The sequence below is a fragment of the Atractosteus spatula genome, chromosome 19 (assembly GCF_055471065.1).
Source record: "Atractosteus spatula isolate fAtrSpa1 chromosome 19, fAtrSpa1.hap1, whole genome shotgun sequence".
Classification (NCBI taxonomy): Eukaryota; Metazoa; Chordata; class Actinopteri; order Semionotiformes; family Lepisosteidae; genus Atractosteus; species Atractosteus spatula.
In genome coordinates, this window is record NC_142724.1 from 5,840,236 (window position 1) to 5,860,921 (window position 20,686).

General features: G+C 37.1%; 1 protein-coding gene across 1 annotated transcript in view; it reads right to left on the reverse strand.

The window, feature by feature from the left end:
- LOC148817947 (sterile alpha motif domain-containing protein 10-like) overlaps nt 1–20,686 on the reverse strand; it is a 43,460-nt gene that overhangs the window by 12,926 nt on the left and 9,848 nt on the right. The window contains exons 2-3 of the mRNA XM_088937347.1: nt 11,101–11,282; nt 711–879 (exon numbers count right to left, since the gene is read on the reverse strand). Coding sequence (XP_088793473.1) covers nt 711–879; nt 11,101–11,282 — 351 coding nt within the window. The remainder of the gene's footprint in view (nt 1–710; nt 880–11,100; nt 11,283–20,686) is intronic.

Here is a 20,686-nt window from a genome sequence, read left to right on the forward strand (position 1 = left end):
GTGACAGGCAAAAGGCAGCTCTGTATGTACAGTATCATCGACCAAATGAGACATTTGTCTATTTAAGTATAAAACTACGCCTGTTGAACTGATTGTTTTTACTTCTCTACCACACCTAATTATTTAAGTCATATGTTCAATGGAAACTGTTACCACTGTTGTTTCTGCCTTTCATTAATGTGTATACATCCAATAAATAACTCAGTTGGCAGGATCAGCAATAATATATAATCTATATTATTTCTAACCAGCTCTAGAAGGCTATAACCTTCTGTAACAAGTGAAATTGTTACTTGTGTGTCTAAGGGTAGTATAGTACCGTATATTTTCCAGTTTTGTAGCCATACCACAAAAATGTTTAGCAGTGACATCACATCAGATGTTAGTCATGGCTTTGATTTCAAGTAGGAAATTCAAACAAGCTCATTTTGTTCTTCCTCTCATCTTTTCACTACGCGGGGGCACTGACCTATTAATTGAACTTGTCTGAGTATGCCAAGCCTCACAGAGAAGGGAACATTATGGGAACTCATTAATCATGAAATTGCGGTTGGAATTTTTCTGGCAGCATTAGCTATGAATGGAGCAAAACAAAAAGTTACTAGAAATGTTATGCATAGTATCAATTTAAGATGACAAAGTAATATTTTAAGTTATTTAGGATCATTTGAACGCACTTGTCAAAAAAAATTGATGTTTGACTCCATTACCTGTAATAGCGTGATGTGAGAAGGCTTCTACGTAGGTCAAGTAGTTGTGTGGACAGTGCTTCTTCAGCCATTTGCACACATCCTGCTGTGTCCAGAGCACCACAGGTTTGGAGAGACTGGACAACGTGGGGCTGGTGTGGTACACACTGTACGCCTCTCCTGGCCTGATCTGGAAAAGGGAATAGAAATCAGAAATTGTTTTTGATTGCTGTCTCTCTGAAGTATCTTCCAGTCACAAAGTCACATGAGCAGAAGATAAGCCCACTATGCCAAAAAGCCAAGAGTATGACTGCTATTGGGAGTCCTAGGGAGTGATGTCACCATAACAGTCTCATCCTACACAATGAGACATGTTACCTACTGTCAATAGTTCTAACCCCTGAATTTCCACTGTTATTTGCCGGAGCACCTCTACCTCATCATTACCACCCATCATTCACAAAGGCCAGGGCTGGGCAATTGCTTTATAGTGTAAAGAACAATTCGGAATTGACAATGCAAGAAAAAGCTGGCTGTCAAATCTGTTTTGCAAGCCAGCTTTGTCCCTAAATGAACTACCAACATCCAGTGTAATAGAAGGAAAGGGCTTCCTGTCAGCAATCACAAAAATAGATCTAATGGACATGGACCCAATCGTTTCTAACAACTTCAAGTGTACACCCCTGAATGAAGGACAACCAGTCAGCAGAATGTTTGAAAAAAAACAACAACAACAAAAGCTTCTAATTTAAGAGGTTTCAGTTCTGAGATGGAGGAGAAAAATTGCGCCAACACTCACAGGATTAATCTGGCAAACTGACAGTCTTTTCACATGCTCACTGATGCTTAGCTCAGTCACGCTGACATTGAACAATCGCAGAGGTACTGCACTCATATTGCGCACACTGCAGGCCCAGATTTATACTGATGGTGTGTGTGGGGGCACCGACTGGATTTACAGTTAATCCTGAAAAACAGTCAAAGCTGAACCAGTGGTGCAGGGTTAAAAGAAATCAGTGTGGTGAGATCACTGTCAGTCACACAGAGTCTGGTCAACACCGTTACACCATTGTCTTTTAAGGCAGTAGAGTTCCTCTTGCCTCTTCGAGCTTCAGTTCCTAACTGCTGAAGTGACCACACTGCTTGAGACTGGCAGAACTCATTCTAGAAGGCCATGCAAGGACTTTTAAGCATCTGTATCTGTTTATCAAACAGGAGGAGATGTCATATATTCATGTTATTTTCTTGTCTCACTTGTTAGGGGTCTTTAAACAAGTATCACCAGTAATGGTTACAAAGAGAGTACAGGATACAGATTATTTTGATTTTTAGTAGACTTTTGATAAGGTTCCCCTTAATAGATTATTTTTTTAAAAGCAGGTGGAAGGTTCCCTGCTGTGTTTGATCTGACAACTGGATAATGGGTAGAAAACAGTATAGATAAGGGATGAATGCTCAAATATTGGAGATGTAATTAGAAGAATATTACAGAGAACAGCATTAGGAAGCATATTACTAATTTATATCAATTTAGATTCTGATATTGAAAGCAAAGACAGTTCAGTGATTGTAGCGAAATAGGAGGATTATCAAACAGTTTAAAAGTTGCAAAGAAAATAAAAATGTTATTAGGATATTATATAATGAAAAACAATATAAATCAAGGAATTCTAGGTAATAATTCTCTAGTAAGACTATGTTGGGAATATTGTGTACACTTTAGGTCATATTAAAAAAATAAATTACAGTACTTCTCTGGATTGCGTCCAGCGAAAGTGTACAGAGATTACTTCAAGGGTATCTGATTCAAGTATTCAAGATCATTTTGTAAGGGTTTGACAAATCAACCCACCATACTTCTTCAGAATCAAATGTGAAACATTAACGTGAGTGGAAAGCTAAGCTAGTGCATATACGGTGTTAAGAACTGAGAATGTGTTTTTACACAAAGGCGGTGCTGCTTGTAACCTTTCACATGTTTCTCACGTTTCTTTTGCAGCACAAGACACAGTTGTCAGATTTTTCTAACAATGCTTATTCAGCAAAATTAGGTAAATGTAACACCCATGCGTGCAACACATTTCTTTTCTGCCCCTTTGCCCCAGCTGCTTCATATTCTGAGCACTCTAGTCTAAGGAGATGTGCTCCATCTTCACCCACTCGACATACAATCTATTACTGATCCACCCCTGAGACCTCCACAGACATCTGCCACTAAGCTCATAACCACTGCTCTTTAAACAGAGCAGAAGTACTGAATTTGCTCCAAGCATTTTAATGCTTAAAGCAGGTTCTTGCAAATTCATTGACACGGACACACCTTCCAGAAGTCAATATAAAATTCTGTCGTTTTTTGCCTCAGTATTAAATCCTATTAGCAAAGGCAATTTTTAATCTGGCAAATACTTCATTATGCTTGTCTGGTAATACGCTTCCCATTCGTTTTAAGCATCTATCTAAGTATGAGCAAGGGTAAGGATTCCTCCTCAGTTTTATATGAGAAAATGGGATAAGCTTTGAACCAGAATGCAAAACATCCACGAATTTTATTGAGAACTATACTTAGCTATGTACTTGTAGTATATTTAAAGCTTCAAATCAATTACTTTTTCAATAGGACCAAACACTCCAGGAAAATCATCAAAATATTTAGAACATTCAAGTAGAGCAACATCTATTGAAAAGAATTTAGAATGTTGTGAGTCATGTTTCATTATTCAGAATTTCATACAGTATCATTTATAGATTCTATTTTAAAAAACAAGGTAAAACATAGGCAAACAAAGGGAAATAGAGAGAACAAACGTATCTTTAGCAACGATACAGTGGAAAATGTTACCAAAGGAAGCAAACACCAGTATGCATGGGAAATTTACAAACAGATAGCGATAAGCATTGTCAATGACAACGCAGCACAGAATTCACTGAATCATTTAAAACTCCAACTGTTCTGGACTGCACTGTGTAGAGAAGAGACCAGCTTGAAAGGTCATGTTTGGAAGGATGCATGTGTGTATTTGATTCCCTCATGGGATTTCTAGATAACAGCATCAAGCTGGATTGAATATCAGTGTATTATTCCATGCTTTACAAAAAAAAAGAAAAAATGATGATTCAGATTTTTTTTTACAAATGGACATATGCAGTTACAACTGTTATCACCCATTATTTGAAAATAAAACTGCTCTCTAATTAGGTGTAATATGTACAGTTTGTTGAGTATCATTTGATAGTTTGATAGCTTGTCAGTGATACGGGCTCACATGGGCTGATCTTAATTGTAGACTATTTTTATTGTTAATAATTATAATAAAAATTGTAAATTGTGTTATTTACATTGATACTCAGAATGAACATAGCTTAGCAGCTTTGCTAAGCGAAGGACTTGGTATTTCAGGTATTTAAAAGCTAACATTATGAAGATTATGTTCTGACATAAAAAATTATCCGGGCTGGCAATGTCTTTATTTCTGCAACTTGGAAAAATGTAAAGATGAGAAGAATCTGTCAGGTCTCACTGATGGAGTGAATCAAACTGACACTTGGAATTTAATTAGAAACAGGGATCTGGAGAATGGAACTATAGTTAATGGATTTGTGGACTCTTTTACTATCAGAAGATGGGCTTGTCTGAATCTTAACAGAAAGGGAACTTTTGAGCTGTAAAAGGTAGTGGTTTTTCAAACTGAGAGCCTTATCTTGTGGAGTGAAAATAAGAATTGATATTGGTGTGATATTGTGTGCAAAAACATGATGTATAGAACATAAAGAGGAATTTTAAAATGTTTATCCCCTCTTTCATAAAAAATAGTAAAAATTATTATTGTTATAATAATTGTTATAAAAATTATTATGTTTGTAACTTTGCTTTTAATTTTATTTTTTCATATGAGACATGGCAATCCTATTCAATGCAGCCAAACAGCACTGTTGAAAGAAAAAAAAAACTTTTCAATATACACTGTATTACATACAAAGCTTTTTTGTTCAGAATAACCCTAGGCTGAATTGTATTAAATGATCAACAGTAGTACATCCTAGATTAACTCCTCCTGGACAGGACCACTGACAGACCCATGTTCACCACAGAATGGTGCTACTGTGATTTGTTATTGGCTCTCAGGCTTATAAAGGGTTAATAGATAACTATTACAGATTAAAAATATTCAGTTTGGAATGTAGCTGAGACCATTCGTCCTTGTAATTAATAGCTGAAAAAACCTCATCAGCATGCTTCATTGTATGGTGTGTGCTTAATTAGAGACTTCATCTGAGCCAAGATCAGCTAAAATAATTTTAAAAGCTTACATTCAGGAACCTCTTGATCATAATTAAGATTGAGCATTTTGTTAAGTCTTGTTTATATTCCTGAAGTTTTTTTTATCTGTAAAGCCTTGAAGGACTCTGAAATAAAAAGCTCATGGGTAATACTGGCTTGTAGAAAAGACATTCATCTCTCATGCCGTATTAAGAGAGTTAAAATCTCAAGCTCTTCACACATACTTCACAAAACAGGGAGTAGAGAAATTACAAATACAGCTTCTCTACCTGGTATTTCCCATCTTTAATTCCTACTCCAACTTTTAGTTAATTTCACTTATTATTATTGTTGTTCTTCTATAGTTTTCCTTTCCATGGATTCTTTTAATGAGTAGGGTGTTATCTTTAGATATAGTTTGAGTGTGTAGCTACTGTATGTCAGAGTGTGAGCTTCAAAGGAACAAGCACAGCTTTATTCCACACTGAAAAGTAGAAAGAAAACAAAATACAATATTTCAGCAGTGGACATTTCTTCAGGTGAGAAGAAGAACGAGGAGAGAGAGTGGGAAAAGGAGCCAAAGAGATAATGAGGACATAAGAAAAAGAAAAAAGAATGTGAGAACAGTATGGTCAGTGAGAAACCGAAGAGATGGAAATCGAGGAGGAGAATTCAAGGGCAAGTGTGAAAGACTGGAATCTATAAACAAATGAAGAAGGAGAAAGAAATGAGTCAATATACCATAATGCTGATATATATAAGATTATTTGCAAGTTACTATACATGATCTACAGTATATAGGTTTGTGAAAAAAGCAACTGCTAAGAAATGTATAAATTATAGTTTTAAAAGCTAGAAAACAATTATAGAGCTTCTGTATTGTGTCAATACATTATTTACTTGTCACAGATATTATGTGCAGATACGTTAATGGAGACTGAATAACACACTGTTAACAGAATTAGAATTAAGAATTATTAGAATTAGCTTGTAACACAAAAAAATTATTATTAAGAAAGAGCAGAGACATGACAGCTAGCTACACACATTTAAGCATTACACTCTTTTCAATGCAATAGATTTGGTGGTGACATGCTGTGAGCATTGTTGTTCCATTAAGAGTGATGTACTGTGCATTATACAGTACTGTATGTGCTATATATTACTAGGAGACAGAGAGAAACCCATCTAACTCACATGGAAAAGCAATGTATGGAATCTGTCTGAAACTCATATTCCTGAAGAATAACAGCTTTTATCTTGGGAATAAGACTAGAGGGAAATGAATCAATGAATCCATAAGACATCCAGGCTCTCACCCACTCGGCCTCACTGGCCATCAATCACACCTTATTGCTGCAGACGAAGCCTTCCTGTAATCAAAAGATCACCTTTAAACTCAAAAGACTCTCCTGCATCCACCTGGAGATGGGGAGCCATTAATGCAATTCCAGGGCTTGATCTGAGATTCCGGCTACAGCAATCTTCCACAGGGGCGAGGTCCGTATTTTTCCCAACAGCATTACAATTTCATGTACGTTCAATATGGGAAAAATGTTGAGGCTGGCATGATTAAATGAAAAGTAAGTTTATTCCACAGTTTTAAATGTAACTAAACGTGGTGTGTAGAGCACACATTTTACTGCGCACACTTTATTTCTCAAAGTAAGAAAATACAATTGAATTTGTTCCAAACTTAGGAATGCAGCAAAGGTGTATTGAATATTCAAAACTTTTTTGGACTGACTATATAATTCTTCTTTCATCATTAGCAGTCCTGTGCTGACCATCAGTCCCCCACTTGTCTGAGAGCGGTCTTTTAGTCTAGAGGGCATCATGCTATGCTTGTCAATGTTATTTAACACAGCTATTTAAACAGTCATGCTGGTAAGGTCTTAGCCTTGCTCAGTTTCTGTTTTGTTTTGCTGCTGTGGAACTCGAATGCAAAGCAGAGCCACACAGTTTCCTCTAAAGGCATGTTCCCTCTAGGCTCAGCTTCCACAGTGAAACGACCTTGGGAGAAAGTCAATCAGGGTTTGACTTTTCAGCATCTGCACCCAGAGGAGTTGATTTGGGATAAGCTCACCTCTCACCAGTCGAGGGGCTCATTAGAATTCCACCCTGAACCCCCTGAAGATCGTGCCGTAGGTGTGTATCAGTCGATTCACACTTGGTTTTTTTTTTTACCACCAATCAAATATACCCAGCCAACTAGCTCCCCAGCATACAGTAGGTAAATTCAGGCACTTTTCATGCTGGCTAACGTCAGGTTTTTATTCAACTGTATCGATCTGTGATAAAGATTTTATTCCCATTCTCAAATCTTTAAGAATCAGAAACTACCGTCTCACTAAATCACCAATGGTAAAATTCATTTTCATTTTTTTCTCTTTAACATATTTACTTACAACCATAATGTTAGCATTTTTTTTAAATGACAGGACTGTAAAATACTTAACAGTTTAAAATGCCTTAAAATATAATGCTGGATAACATATGCAAAACTTCAGCAGTTTTAACCGAGTTTTAACTATTGGAAGAAAACTTGCAAGAGTCTAGAAATCCTGTAAATGTGTTAACAGGTTTTTTGTGTACCCAAACAGATTCACCAGTTGGTTAAATGAACTAATTTTGATCTCAATATGTGGTGCATAGAATGCACTGTAGCCAAGTAATATTTTTATTATTACAAGCAATGCTGTGGAAAACTCAATGGGTATTGGCTTATTTTCATTGTTGTTTTTCATAACTCCTGAGTTAGAGCATGATTAAAATAAACTGGATAAGGTTTCATACTGTAATCCCTTCTTGAAGAAATTGTTTTCATCTGGAAAGGTCAGCAACCCATGGAGGTAATGAGGAAACTAACACAAATCAAAGGCTAATCTTTCTGGGCCAGTGCCTTTGCTATTCAAATCAGAGTTAGCAGTAATGAACAGTGCCTGATGAATGTAAAGCAGGTTGCTGTTTAGTTTTGTTTATAATGTTTGTTCATTTGATTTGGTAGGTTGAGGAGACCAATCATATGGGACTGTTTCCCTTCTCCTATTCAGCTCAGCAAGGTCATATACTGTACAGTATGTTTTCCTGAGACAACCTGATCAACAAACATGTTGCAGAATAATATGTATTTTATGTACCACTAAGTGATCTCTGTTCTGTTAATAAATAAAATATTAAACTAAAAATAATAAAGTATATTTACATTTATTGATAATGCCCACAGATTAGAATAAGTAGTGGTGGTTTTGGACTTACTATATTGAATGACTGAACAAGGAATTTACCAACCAGTATGAAGCCTCCTGCTCTGAAGGCTTCAGATAGTCATCAAGTTTTCCACTGTTATTTAAAGAAAAACAAAATCTTTAGGCATAATATTGAAATAAAAAATGCCACTAAACAAACTTGCATATGGTGTTTATAAGAGGCATCTTTACAGCAACTCTGATCTAGTCACTTGAGTGGCACTCTCAGAGCTACATCTATTAATAACTCCTATTAATAAGGGCCTCAACACTTCCTGATGTGTCACGTCAAAACAGGCCCTGACCTTATTCTCCAGGCTCTGCCCTAACTGCCAAGCAGACACAAACACCAACAGAAAATCAAAGCCTTGGTTGCATTAATGCAGTATAATGACATTCTTTTCAGTCAAGCTCCATGTTTGAAAATCAACAAACCAGTTTATTCATCATAACTCAGGGTACAATGCCACATACACCCTACCCAAACAGCACAGGCTATTTACTGCGAGACTTTGTTAACTCCTGTGTTAAAAGGGAGTATCCTGTGTGATGCTACAAAGGACCTGTACAGTAACTGTACCATAAACCTGCTGTGTCACAGGCTGTGCTCTGAGATCAATGAGACACAGCGCTTTTCATCTGCACCTGCAGAACTAAATCACACATCAATCTGAAGAAAACAAACAGCTTAGGACTAAAGTATATTACATGAGCACATAGTGTGATACATGAAGCCAGCAACAAAGAAACTCACTATCATTTTCAATTGTGTTTATAGATACTGTTCATTTTTAAAAGACTTCTATTTCTGGAACCAGACGTTCACTGCCTTGCATCATGCATTCAAACACGAGCCAGTTTATTTAATTGCACCCTATTACATCTCTGAGTTCACAAATATTTCTTCGGTAAGCCTGACCTGGAGGTACGGCTGTACAGAACGTACAGAATACAGACATCAGATACCTATAAAAAGCTCAACAATTTATTGTTCAGTGCTGTCCACGTCCTCATTTGATGTTTAAACCTTTTGCAACAGGCATTTTTCCACATAATAGGACAATGAACACTTGTTATAGATGTTTTACAAATTTCACATGAGTTTGCGCGAGAAATTATAAGGTAAGAAACAGTACCATTCCAAAATTGGCTCTTTGAGGTTAGTCGGGAGAACCCATACAATCAGTTGTCTATTAGACTATGCAATAGTATTGCATTATGGGTATTGGATCTTAACCTTCAAGCCAGGCTGTCTCCTCCATGTAATCTGTTGAAGTATAATGTGCTTGACTGGCAGTAGGCTTTGAGCTGGGTGGGGGGTCTTGTCTGAGTCTGAGTGGTCTTGTGTTGCATGTTGTTTAACCAAGTTCTCTTGGTTTATTTGATTTCCTCATATCAAATTGTTTATCGTACTATCAATCTCTAAATCACAGCTTTTAATGAGCTACAGTTCACATTATTTCCCTGCAGGAACAGATGTACCAGAATCAATAACTTTAACGCTGAGAATTACTCTTTAGGAGCCTGGTTTTAGAAAAGGAGGTTATAATGTAAAAGTAAAAATAAACTGGTTTAGATGGGTTAAAAATCAATAATGCAAACTATATTTAAGTATATTTAATTACTAAAACATCATATTTAAAAATATAAAACGTAATTAAATCTTAATATTCATGGCTTTCAAACATGCAATTACTATGCACAACAGCAATGAAAAAAAATGTTCTAATTAAATCCATTGTATGAATGTACGTAAAAGTCACAAAGAATATTTTTGGCTACAAGCTTGTTTCTCATTTTCTCAGAACAAAGTACTCATTGAAAACAACTGAGTCTAAACAGGCTTCTTTTATTTTGTTTTTAAAATATCTTTATAAGAATCCATTTCAAGGGGAAAAACTGATACATCTGTGAGCCTGTTTAATAATTCATAACCAAAGTACAGTACACACTGATGTTGAAAGCAGAGATTTAAAAAAAGCTCATGAAAGAGTTGTTCATTAAATCCACCCTATGAAACACATGCCTGTTTATGTCCTTCTCACTAAGAGCATCAAACATTTCAATGCAAGGTTCAACAGATGACAGAAGTTTACTGGAATGAAGTTTAGCAACTTGCTAGGTGAAAATTCCTTGATGAACAATAAAGGTATTCTGCAGACATGCATGATTGCATGATTCTTATAAAGATATTTTATGGTTTCTTAAATTCCATATCTGGATCATTACAGCAATATAAATTCACTTAAGTCTAAAAGAATAAGCTTAAATTACTTCATTTCTCTGATTTGCCTCCCTACTATATACTGAATAACCACAACTCCCAAGCAAAAAAGAGCTTCTCTCTGTGAAGCACAGAGGCAGACTGAGAATAAGAGAATAAGTCAGTATTCATATAAATATTTTACATACTGTATGTGTCCACTATGCACACACATATATAATAATTAATAATGCATTGAATTTATATAGCACTTATATAGTCCCAAAGAATCCCAAAATGCTTTACATCCAACTCATCCACAACTAAGCACATCTCCACCAGAGTAATGTGTTGCCTGATACAAGCCCAGAGTAGAATTTAGCCAGGGAATCAGGATTAACATCTCTGCTCTTTTAAAAAGGATCATGAGGTCCACGTACATTGGACTGTTTAATAACTCATCTATGGGATAGCATCTCCAAATGTAAACTTCTAATATAAAGTTCCTCTGGTCACCATACTGGGGCACTGTGATACAGGGGGAAGAGCACCACCTACTGGTCTACCAGCAGCAATCTGGTTTTCTTTGGAGGTCTCCTACCCCAGTGCTAACCAGATCCGACCTTTCTTAGCTTCTGAGCTCTGACAACCTCAGGCTACAAGGTGGTGCTGTTGCTGCCTGTATATGCATTACGCTCTTACCTGCAGTGCCTCTGTGCCAGGCTGCTGCAGCAGTTTCACAGTCCTCCCGCCTGCTGTCTTCAGGCCCCTGCCATCATGCCAGGTCAAGTTACCCCCTGTCTTTCTGGGCAGCTGGTAGTTGAGGTCCTCCGCTGAGACGGTGTGCTCCAAAATGTTCCGGCAAAAGCTGAAGCTGGCAGCCGCTGCAAAGAGGCGGAGAGATGGCTCTGTCAGCACACTGATCTTCTGCCAACAGTGGGAACTCTCCAGGAGTGAGAACATGCCACTCTGAGGAGGGTTTTTATTATTCCAATCAAAAAAAAAATTCAGGTACATAAGGTCTAAGAGCTAGTGAAACACAACTTAATTCCAAGATCAGCAAAATGAAAAATGCTTTTAACTGGTGAACAAAATAGATTCCATTCATTTACTCTTTAGACATTTTCTCTTTCAACCAAGCCTACAGCTCCCATGTCACTGTAGAAAGAGGTGGGATATCTTTACTCAACCACTACTCTCTTCAAACTACTGGCAATCGGGCCCCAAAATAGACTTCTACCTCTTAACACAAAATGAATAGCATGGTCATGTACAGAACAATGTCAATATGTCCTCCTGGTTAGGTCCTGTTGCAACCAATTCTATCCCCTCCTTTAAAGGCAAAACGAGAACATGGGGAACCTTCTGCCACTCCCTAGCCAGAGCAAACCCTCTGCTGAAAACAAGTAGAACCAAAAAGTGGATCTTTCATCCATTGTCCTCATCACAACCTAAAGTGACCACGATCCTCCTAGAAGGATACAATAGGACTGGGCTATTTCAAAACCTAGTGGAATCATTTCACATGCAGTTGTGGTTTTGATGCTTGCAGAGGCCTGACAATATCTGCTGGGTAGGTCCTAATATGTTGACCTGTATCTTTCACTGTAATTGCAGGCACTAGTCTAATTCTGAACTGAAGTCACACTTCAAGACATAAGCTATTTTTTCTTGAATACTGTTTATCTGAAATGAAACCATACCAAATAACACTACAGATAGATGTGTTTAAAAACATTAGGGTGAGTTAAAAAGCACACTTCTGATAACTGAATAGGAGTTTGTAGATTTCAGAAGGGCTCATTACATAAGCACTTCAGTTAGCATTACTAATTTGATTTCAACTACTGAAGCCATTTGCTGAGTACAAAATGTTTAATGAACAGTAAAAGCTAACATGGTTGCATATCAAACAGAACAGTTAAAATTATGGGTACAACCCATAATAAGTTTTTCATTAAGCCTTATTCAAAGACTCCACAATGGATCTCAGCATTGTTTATTTGAGGAAAACATATTTCTAAAAAGAAAGTACAGGATAAGGAAATGAGAAATGACCCTACTTATTTGGTACTTGTGGTCCAAGTTATTAAGAGTATCAAAATTTAATACATTGCTCTGACACCTGGTTCTACGATTGGTTTATGGATTGTGAAAGTCCTTCTAGATTCAAGAGGGTGATATAGTTCAAGGACGAATGATGAAGAACAATATTATAGTACTGAAGATAGTCAAGGTATGTGTTAGCATATTTGTTATTAGCTGTCGGAAACACTGAAGTGCTCAGCTCAGTACTGTCCCTTTTCTGAAGTAGGGAGCAGGGGGTTAATAAACACAGATACTGTAGCTATAAAAGTACTGACAGCACAGTGAGGTTGATGGTCCATGGCTGAATGACTGACTGCACTGACCATCTAGAGCTACTGGAAAGTCTCTCCTGCTTGGTAAACACAGCCTAGTGATCTGAAACCAACCACCTTGAATTGCTAAACTTTCTTCCCTGGATGTCAAAAAGCCACTACCTGTCATCTAAACCCGTCATCAAAAGTGCCAAAGGACTTTAATACCATGCTTCCAAATCAAGAAAAATATTTTTAAAACTTTGGATTTGTATGGACAAGATACATCAACCAAAAGTACCAAAAGGTTATGAAGGAGATTACATTATTGAATCCAGTATACACTGACCAATGCTGTTCTTTCCAATATGCATTTGTTGTTTTTTTCTGTATGTATAAATCGATATGCAGACTTGAGTATCAAATGCAAATGGCCTCTTCCCTCTATCTACTTGTGCAATAAAATGAGGTTACAATAGTTTAACATTCATTCAATTTCCAAGGATTTTTGTCTTGCATTCTGCTGTGTTCAACTGCATTTAAATGTGGATTAAAGGGTTTATTGTTTTTTTCAAAGCCCGTATTTTTTGTAATTGGCCACCAGCACACATATAATAGCATAACAGTTTCAAACGCTTCACTTAAGACTTAATGCTCAGATGCCTGGTCCCAAGGCATTCATAAAATTAAATTAGTTTAGCTACAATCTTTATTTAATAATAGAGGATGTTAGTTTAGCACCGAAAAAAAATGTTTTCACAAGATCTATTGTTTCCATGCCTTCAATTCACTTATGGATTCAATGTTAATTATGATGAACATTGAAAGGGACAGGTGAGTAAACCTCATTCGCTATACTTAATCTTAATATGCAGGTTAATTCATTCTTTTATCAGAATTGTGGGTCTAATATTCATAAGCCATTTTGCAGGAATTAAATAAATTCTTATCCATCTATTTACCATCTTTAATTGGGCTGTTCATTTTAATTTTACAGCTTTAAATCCATAATGCCTATACTAAGAATAACCTGATATATCATCCCGAGGAGAACGAATTGAAATTAATGGCCGGAACAGCCATTGACATCATTGTTTATCCTCCTTTGGTGTGATCAATACACCCTATAATTCATTGGTTCTACTGTTCTGCATATAATATCTCTCTTTTTAAAAATCAGTATTAGTGGATATATTTATGACTGGATTATTTACAGGACATGTCTGTGACCTTCACATTATGGATAATACAATACACACTGTACTTTTAATTTAGTCCTGCTTCACACATTTAAGATCTGGTCTTCTCTATGTATCATGGAGCGTTTTTTGCTCTCATTACTGAAGTATGATCACAGACCATTCATTTCAGGGGTCTTGCCAGGCTCTAGTATAAGGGAGAACTAGACTTGCCCACTGGGCTGGTTGATTTGTAAACATCCCCATGTGCAGTGGCCTAAGTATTTTCAAGGGCCATGGTAACATATTTAGCAACATTCATAAATGAAATAAAAGGTATAAATAAAATAATATGTAATCATGGGCAATATAGAATAAACTGCAAACTATGCTTTCAAAGTTTTGAAGAGAGCTGTACACAACAGCAGCAACATGGTTGCACTGAGGTTAGCATTGCTCCCCTTGTGTTTGCATGGGTCTCCTCTGGGGGCTCTGCTTTCCTCCCACAGTTCAAAAACATGTTGGTAGGTTAATCGGTTCTGGGAAAACTGGCCCGAGGTGTGATTGTGTGTGGGTCTGTGTGTGTGCCCTGAGATCGACTGGCTTCCTGTCCAGGGTGTATCCTTGCTTGCTGGGATAGGCTCAGGCTCCCCCCTTGCGACGAATGGGAAGATGTGTTCAGGAAATTAAGGGATGAGAATGTGTAATCAGTATATATTGGAAGGTTATTGTAATTAGAATCACTGAGTACATTAACTAAACAATCTGAACAACCGCTTTAGCCTTTATTTTAGTAGGATGGCATTTCAATAAATAAAGGCAATTTAACTGATTACTCCTAGAGCTTCTTTTTGTATAGATCAATTTCCCTTTAAAGGAGATTTTTACCTGGGCATGTTATTTTCTCTAGTGAGAAGCATGAGATGGCTGCACTTTGGTAGACCAATACTAGGGAAGCAGGAATTTCCACAATGGAGGACAACCCCACTAGTGAACTCTACAATGGACAAACACTACCCTAGTGGACTCCACAGTGGAGAACTGCAACTAGAAGACAGTGAAACAAACAGACATAGGCTCTGCAATGACTTCTCTCATAGGTTTCATATTGAGGGAGATGAGTCCTGGTCTATCACAAAGAACCAGAGTTCAGGGGTCAAACTCTGGGGTCAGATTCTGAATTATCCTAATGCACCCGTGACAATGAAGTTCAAGTCTGATTTTCTGAAGGGAAAAGTCATGAGGAAGAGCTTTGCATTTCTTTGATAATAAAGGAAGCTGTGAAAAAAATCCATGTTGTCATGGCTACAGCATCAGCCTAAAGGTGTCTTGGCTGTGCAAATGTGAAAAGTCGTTTGGAACTAGGACAACTGTACAATATCTCTGTACAGGGGAATTATGTTGACAAATAGTTGTAACAGGATACAAATTCATTCAGGCCTTAAGGATGTGATTTTTATAGCCATCTTAATTGTTCCTAAAGCTTAATAGTATCCTTTTCTTTTTAAAAAATGTTTAAAAAACAGAATATTTTTAAGAATGAGACTGAAGAGAAGGGTTTTTTTTCCTATTACACCCCTTCTGAGCGGCCTAGATTTGATTACATTTTGTTTGTACAAAATAACTTCTGTTATTCTTCATTTTCATAATACTGTAAAAAAAAAAAATCCTGGAAAAAAGCTCACAAAACTCTTAAAATCCCTGAAACACCAAACAGTATTCCCTAGCTGCTGCATATCGTTATGGCTGACTCTGGATTTACTATGAAGAAGATCGGAAGGCTCATTTGTAACACTCATTTGAAGCGTAAATATATTTTATCTTAAAAGAACAGTGGTAGATTTTTAGCTACCATGGAATAAAGTACATTTAGAATCCAGAGGCTTGTCACTGTACATGGACCACAGAATGTGAGAGATTATGGGGTGAATCCTGAGGAAACAGTCCTCAAACACTTCCAGCCACCCACAACAGACTATCCCAAAAACTGCACCTTACTTAAAAACGTGTCGTTGACTACGTGTCTATCCTCACTCTGGCCCTGTCAACAAAAGAAGGGTCTTCTGGCTCTGCCTCCATTACCGTCCTCCAAGCTCTACATTTTTATTTCTCGACACAAACAGTCACCAGAGAGTTTATTTTAAGCTCCGTTGACTGCTGGCAGGTGTTCCGACCCTTTTGAAAGTGTCAATGTCAGTACAGTGCAGGTTATTGATTTCTCCACTGTGCGCGATAAGGGGCAATGTGGAGTAAGCTCTTCCCATACTCTCAGCTGTGTCGGTGCCTTTTTTATAGTCAGACCATTTTTTCGGCAAAGAGCATCTTTAACAAAGGGACAGGATGAGTTCCTCGCAATCCAAAGGCAGTGGACGAAGTATCACAGGGTCTGAAGGAAAGAAATTTAGACCCGGCTTCTACGACTTCACCTCACTATTTTACAAGACTAGACAGCTGACAGATGATAAGTGCTGCATCTACAGGACTGTGAAACATAAACCACAGCTAAAATGGAAACAACAGCCAGTGGAATCTTATCACTCCCTAAATGAGACTATTGATAAACAAAACTTGATTTAAACATTATGGGTGTTTCTATGGTCTTAAACATGGACAACGCAAATCAGAAAAAAATCCAATGCACCATCTAATAGCTCAGTGAATGATTGCTTTGATAAGTAAAATAGCATAAATGACCAGGGAGCTAAAGGAGATGGGTTTACTACTTAATTATCAACCATATAATTGTTCATCAATTAGCACAGTGTTGTGTCTGGATCTTAAGTTAAAGATTGATATAGAGTTCATAAAAGGTTAATTTGCTTTTTACACTTACTGCTTATTACATTTCATGATTAATGCATAACTAACCGTGCTTTTCCATGGTCCCTGCCAAGATATTCAGACTACAGTAGTAAATACTATTTAATATATACCGAGCAGTAAATACCTAACCCTTGAAATTCAGATAGTGGAAAAAGTGTATAACGAAACTTTTAATGTATCCAGAACTGGATCACAATGCATCAAATTCTGTAATTTTTGCTATTGCAGGAGAAAAGATGTAACCAGAATGAAAGTCAATGGGAGGAAAGTGTGTCATGTGTTCATTTTTATTGCATATAAAAAATAAGGGGGGAAAGTAGCCAGCTTCCATCTGTAAGAAACAGAACAACCTCATCGAAGCACTTTTCATTCCACATTCAAAATGTTTCAGTCCACAAATTCAATAGCTAAAAAGGTCAAGCCTGGTAGTTATGAAAATCTAAATTTGCACAATGAGAGAATAGCATTTTGTTTATATAACTAAACCTGTCTGAATTGAATCTTCTGCCTCTGCCTGTAAAGAATAGCATGAGAAATTAGTCTTCTCAGAGAAAATGTGGCACAGAATATAGTCAAACACTATTACATTTTAGCAGAACATAAGAGCTGAGATGACAAACAAAAGCAAAATCTGGATGGCATGACACTTTCATAAAAATTGATTTGCTCTGGAATGTAATTCTAAAAAGGACATAAAACATGATAAAACCATTTTACCATTAATATTAACTCAAAACGAAAGGACAAAATAGAACCACTAGATTCCTTGTAAAATGTTCAAATGAAAAATAAAAATGATTGGTGTCCTATAATTTGTGTCTCTTTCCTAAACTAATCAGAGTTTGTAAATAGCTGACTGTTTTTCCTACACTGCATAACATTGCAAATGCTTCTTCTTAAAGGAATGCTAAATCCACCCCAGAAAGTTATTAATTTGATAATTTAACAGCATTGTAGTACTCTTTACTTGGAAATGTTCAATATAATATATTACTATACTGTAAATACCTTGTTTGTGAGATACAAATGTAATTTTGTGAGAACAATGAAAGCAAAAACAACTATGTATGAAATAAAATCTACTGAATGTCTTGGCTTGTTTCTTCCATTATTTCTGTAAATCTTTTAAATTTAAAGTTAACATCAAGCATTGGTAAAGTGGGACCATTTTTGTTTTGTTTGGTATCGACGTTTGATCTGACTATTTTCAGAACAGAGCTCAGGCAGGCAACTCTGCCCACTGAAGTCTGGAATAAGTAGTGATCGTGGAGTAAATGACACAGCCCAATGTCAGCATGATCTATGTGGTGCATCTTGAAAGATCCTTTGTTTCAATACTAACTGTAGGGAGGAAAGCAATGATAAAAGGTCCCTCACTTTCCAATCAATACATATTATCATTGCATGCATTTAACAGGAAAAGGGGCTGAATTCACACACAGTTCAATACTGCTGTTTGTAACTTATCAACTTCACCTTGATAAACCCAATTCCAACATTCACAGTAGACAAGTGGCTCAGCCCTTTTGGAGGACTAGTCCTTGGTTAGTTATTCAAAAAGGGAGGTGAACATCAGGAGAGACATTTCCTGCTGTTTAATTGCTGGTATCTAAAAATGACTTCCACAGTCTGAACAATTCCTCATCCTTAACTCGAAAAAGGCTGTTATCATGTCTGGCAATCTGTCAAACACATTTCTGTCAAAAGACAGAAACTGAGACTCAGTGCTAACCCATTTATTTTCATCTTCAAACACCTACACAAATCCACTCTCTGTAAACAATAACTCAAAATAAAAAAACAGAGACAGTTAGAATACGTGTAGTTGAACTCCTAAATATGCCATTTAATACCAGAGGCCCACAGTGTCTGGATTCTTTCATGTTTCCCTTTTAAAATTATCTGAGCAGGATTAATTTCTTTGCCTTTTTTGCAACAATAACAATGTGATAACATCTTTCTTTTTTTATCACATTTTTTAATGTGCGCATTAGAAACAAGTTAGAATGTCTACAACTTTCTTCCCACACATTTAATCACAGCATTAATAATAACCTGTTTTATTACCAAGCACAGTACTTGAGATCTCTCTTTTTCTGAGATAGCTCTTTTACACAGTTCTTCCTTTATGTTTTGCTGGACTGTTCAGGATTACAATCCCTCAGCCTTGCTGTGCAGGAAGACCTGAAATTAGAATCCATGTCACTGAGGTGCACACTTCAAGAATGGATGAGTATACTCTGGGGGAGACAGCACAATGGAACAGAATCAGAGTGCCATTCAACTGACATGGACAACAGAATCATTCTGCCTCCCCTGTCACTGCTGCATATATCTCAAGGGCTTTTCACCAGTCAAGTGGAAATTTAAAAAAAAAACTGATTCAAAGAAACCCAACTGTTCTATATCAGGAAGCTATTGAAACATTACAGGGATTTGCTCACAAAACCAGAAATGCTTGCAAGAATGACATGCGTCTTGGGACCTGCTTTAGGTCACTTACAAAGGGCCAATCCCTGGTTTTTATTTTGTCGATTTAAAAAAACTAATTTCATTTAGTCTCGAAGTGATATTTAGTCTCCTCACACAAATTGTTAAAAGGGGAGGAAATGTGACAAATAATGGCACTGAAATAAAAGTCTGTACCTGCCACCTCAGTTTGCAATAAAAATACAATCTTTCGCATATAATTGAATGTGTATATGTCATTTATGGTAAGAAACAAGTCTTCATTTCCCCCAGGAAACCATATCCAAGGTGGGACGAGAAATTGGGCAGGATTTTAACCAGTGCTGGGGCTCTGAGCTAGACTCTACATAGTGCCAAGTAATGGCCTCATTCTTTGACCTTCAATTTGTCTGCCCTGTCAGCCCTGCTAATTCCCCAGCTTCTTTTCACTTAAATCAGTTACTTCTGGACCACTTCCATTTACAGTCCTACCAGTGACTGGAGATGTGTGTATAGCATGTTTCATTAATGAAATGCGGCTTGGCAGGAATCCATTTATAAAAAAAGAAGGCATCGACAGAAAGGATATTTCTTATTTCTGGAAATGATAATGAACTTGTTCTCTGTGGAAACCTTACCTACGCTAGTTACTTGTTTAGACATTGGATGACTGCAAGGACAATGCTGTATTTATTCTTGTGTTGTGCAGATTAACAGCTAAATTAATTCGAGCTGATCTCTCAGACACTCTCCGCCTTTCATTCAAAGCACTTTCCCTTCCTGTCTCTCTCTCTTTCTTTTTCTGACTTAATTGCTATGCTAGCAGTGCTGTGTGCAATCCATTTTCACTAGGTCCGTGTTGTCTGAGAACAGAGCCAATTACCTTGAAATTTGTTGCAGGGCCTTGAGCTCCCAGGTAGCGGCCAGCCGTCAGCAATTAAAAAAGAAAATTAAAGTGCCGTTTTAACACTTCGGTAACCCTCCTGGCAATGACTGTGCCAAACAATGCACGCAAGCCAACTCTTCCCTCCCCTCCTTGTGCCCTGCCATTCCTTCTACCTCGCAATTTCACCTGTGGTTCCGTCCACATAACAGAAGACAAGTGGCTTTTGTGAACAAAATCCTCATTCCAGCAAAGCCACCACACTCCATAAACCAGCACCTCATCCGATTAAAGTGCTTGTCCATTCAGAGCAAAATAACGCGTCTGGGCTTAATTCAACAAACTCCCGAGGGAGAAGAAAGGGTCAAACCACAGCACTTTTCAATGAATGCTTGTTTCATGATAATGGTGATAAATACTTGAAAAGTTTGAGAGTTCAGAAGACCTTATTGCCTGGGAAAAATTGGTTTAGATTGTGTTAAATGGCATGTCAAACTTTAACAGAAACAGAAAAGGTTTCTTTTTCAGCCACGGTTACAGTTATTCCCAAATTATTGGTGTAAAATGATCTGTGTAAATCAACATATGATAATCACTCATTTTTAAAGATACTGTTT